The sequence below is a fragment of the Saprolegnia parasitica genome, assembly GCF_000151545.1.
Source record: "Saprolegnia parasitica CBS 223.65 unplaced genomic scaffold supercont2.54, whole genome shotgun sequence".
Taxonomy (NCBI): domain Eukaryota; phylum Oomycota; class Saprolegniomycetes; order Saprolegniales; family Saprolegniaceae; genus Saprolegnia; species Saprolegnia parasitica.
In genome coordinates, this window is record NW_012156448.1 from 157,064 (window position 1) to 160,029 (window position 2,966).

The 2,966-nt window shown below is 57.9% G+C and overlaps 2 protein-coding genes across 2 annotated transcripts; one reads left to right on the forward strand and one right to left on the reverse strand.

Annotated features, from left to right (window-relative positions):
• Nucleotides 1-100: 100 nt before the first annotated feature.
• SPRG_20855 (hypothetical protein) lies at nt 101-866 on the forward strand (the record flags this gene model as incomplete). The annotated part of the gene is made up of 4 exons (XM_012349499.1): nt 101-117; nt 271-464; nt 513-670; nt 720-866. The coding sequence occupies 4 exons, from the start codon at nt 101-103 to the stop codon at nt 864-866; spliced, it is 516 nt and encodes a 171-aa protein (XP_012204889.1).
• A 210-nt stretch (nt 867-1,076) lies between these two features.
• On the reverse strand, nt 1,077-2,046 carry SPRG_09843 (hypothetical protein; the record flags this gene model as incomplete). The annotated part of the gene is made up of 4 exons (XM_012349492.1): nt 1,077-1,494; nt 1,536-1,746; nt 1,780-1,831; nt 1,885-2,046. The coding sequence occupies 4 exons, from the start codon at nt 2,044-2,046 to the stop codon at nt 1,077-1,079; spliced, it is 843 nt and encodes a 280-aa protein (XP_012204882.1).
• Between the last annotated feature and the right edge of the window lie 920 nt (nt 2,047-2,966).

A 2,966-nucleotide genomic window follows, 5' to 3' on the forward strand; every position in this document is an offset into this window, starting at 1 on the left:
CGCTCGGCTGCAACCTGCTCTTCCTCACGGCGCTGACCGCCGCCACCGCCGACGCGCCGACGCAGCGCTTGCTCGGACCGGTACAAAGCGACTCGATTCAATGAGTCGACAAATGGCGTAGGCGCTGGCGGTCGCAGTCGCGATTGCGCTCTTTACGGGCGTGCTAGCTTACCGCCGCACGGAAGAGGAGCGCTTCGAGTACGAGCGCGAGCGGCGCCGCGAGATGTGGTAGCGGCTGCGACAATAGGGCATGTGATCAGCGGCATGTAGGGAGCTCGACAACTTTCCCGAAGGCGAGAAGGAGGAGATGGTCCAGCTCTACGCCGCCAAAGGCATGTCCATCCCGGACGCGACCGCGGTCATCGATCTCATGTCGAAATACGAACACTTCTTCGTCGACATAATGATGATCGAGGAGCTGAGTCTCTTGCCGCCAAGCACCGTCATTAGCTCGCGCTTCGTCGGTGCGTCCTCATGATGCTGATTGTACGTGTCGTCTAGAGTGCGTGTAGGGCTGATGACATGCGCTGGTGGCCTCGTCCTTGGCCTCGTCCCGCTCGTGTTGTTGCACGCGAGCCACTCGCTCCTCCATGTACACCAAGCTCTCTCTGCGTGGGGCTTGATGACGACCCTCGTGGCGACGAGCGCGGCACTGCTACGTGTCTACACGGTAGTTGACAATTGCGTTCCGATGGTCTTTTGCAATGGGAAAACTGTAGTTTACGGGCGCCGAGCACACCAAGACGTACGCATGCGGGCGGCTCCAGATGCAATTACCCTACGCGATCGAGACCTTTGGAGGCACCTTTGCTGCCATGGGCGGGGCGGCCTGCGTGGCCGCAGCCATCTGCCGCCTAACGTCATAATGCATCTATCGCCTGAACTGTTGGTTGGGATGATGCCGGTGCGACCCGCGACGCAATTGTTTCATGTATAAAGAAGAAGTGTGCCGAAAACCCTTAATATTTACTCGAGTTAGTCGACTGCAACTAGAGGGGATGGCGGCCATCATCTGGAGTAGGGTGCAGAAGTTGGCGTTGTACTTGATGTGAGATGTCGTCGACTGGTCGACGACATTATGCGAGGAAGTCCGAAGGCGGGTACGCAAGGAACTTGTGCGTGTTGGCCGGGACGAACTTTTTCATCCGGAGGCCTTGAAGGTCGATGAGCAAATGAGCGATGACGGCCTCGAGCGCAGCCTTGCGCGCAAGGACCTCGGGCGACTCGATGAAGAGGATACGCTCCAGCATCGCTTGCCCGTGGTCGACCCAGATGGACTTGGCGAGCTTTTGGTGCTTCTTGATGGAGCGAAGGCAAAGCACCGGCGCCGAGACCACATCGGGGAGGATCAGGTAGTCCTGGCGCACGTCAACAAAAACGTCCCAGAGCGCGCAGCTAAACTGCGCCGCCGAGGCGTCGGTGATCGCACTGCGACGGGTGCTGTCGGCGGCAGAGACTGGAGTGACAGGACCACCGAGGCGATCGTCGTCGTCGCTGCGGGGTCTCTTCGTGCCGCTGGAAGGCGTCTCGGGGACGCGACCACCGTGTGCTGGGCCGTTGGAAGCACCGCGGCCAGAACCGCCACCACGACCGAGAGCACCACCGCGACCAAGAGCACCAGAACCACCACCACGTCCGAGACCGAGAGCACCAGCAGGAGGCTCGACGCGCGCGGGAGCCGACGGAGGAGCGGGAGGAAGCTCGTCGGCGTCGGAATCGTCGTCCGCGCCAATCTCGGAGCGTGGGCTGATCGTCATGTAAATCTTGCCCTTGAGGCACTGCTCAAGAAGAGCGACGTTGGCGGCGCCATCATGACTGGAAGAACGCTCTGCTGCGCTGCACGCGACCAAGCGAAACGACCTTCGGCGTGCGACACGGAAGAACCTTGGCGCCGACGAGGTCCCCGGCCGACCGAGCGGCCTGGACATCTTGGTCGCGGCTGCGATGTAGAGCAGCGATCTCATTTCGGCGGTCTTGAGCAGCGCGGGCAGTCGCAGCCGCCTTGTCGCGTCCTGCCTTCTCGACTGCCTCGAGTTGCTCTTGCATCGCTGTCGCGGAGGTCGTGAGCTGTTGCTTGGTAAACGACTCGGGGCTTGTCAACGTTTTGGAAAATGAGGCGAAACAGCTTTGCACGGCAACGCTGTTGAAGATGCTAGAGAGCTTGCACAACCACCTCTCGACAGTCGGCTTCTACAGTGCCAGCTGCGAAGCTGAGGGCGGCCAATTACAGCACCATTGGGGATACTTATGTTGACTAAACAAGCGCCCTTCGTTCTACATTGTAGCGTGCAACGTTGGCTGCCTCCCCTTGGATATCTCAAAGAGTGACAGCTTAAGCGAATAGCAGGAGCGAATAAACATAAAATTCGCTATCCCGTGCGCTCGTATCTTTTAAAGGTACAGACATATATTCTAGAAGAGTGTGCGGTTTTGGAGCAGTTGCGGCTCTGGACCAGTCTACTCGCAGGTTTGCGAATACTGGGAAGTTGCTTGCACAGCGCGTGCATCGGTGAGGCGCATATGCAGTCGTCACTGACAGATGTAGCTACTGACCACCTCAAATATAAAGACTTAAACGGGAGGATTGAGTTGGACTGGGCTACTGGAAGCTGTACAAAGCAAGCGTCGTGGTACTAGTACGTCATCTCTCACTGGAGAGCTTGCAAGCAGAACGATCGTAGCGTTTACGTCAAGACAATTGGCTTCTTACATGAACAAAAGTCGCACAATGGCTGCTGCCAATGTCCGCTAGATTGTATCTCGGGGATAGCTTTCGAACCCGCCAGTCGTTTCATCGCAGGATCGCATTTGGCGCGTGCTGATTGGTCATAACGTTTGAAATACGCGCTTGGGATTGGTGGGTTCGTTGAGCTTAACGCCCTCTGATTGGCTCATTTGTCGTGTAAACTCCAATCTCGTGCACGTACAATTGTAGAAGCTGCGTGGCGACGCGCGATCGCGATGCT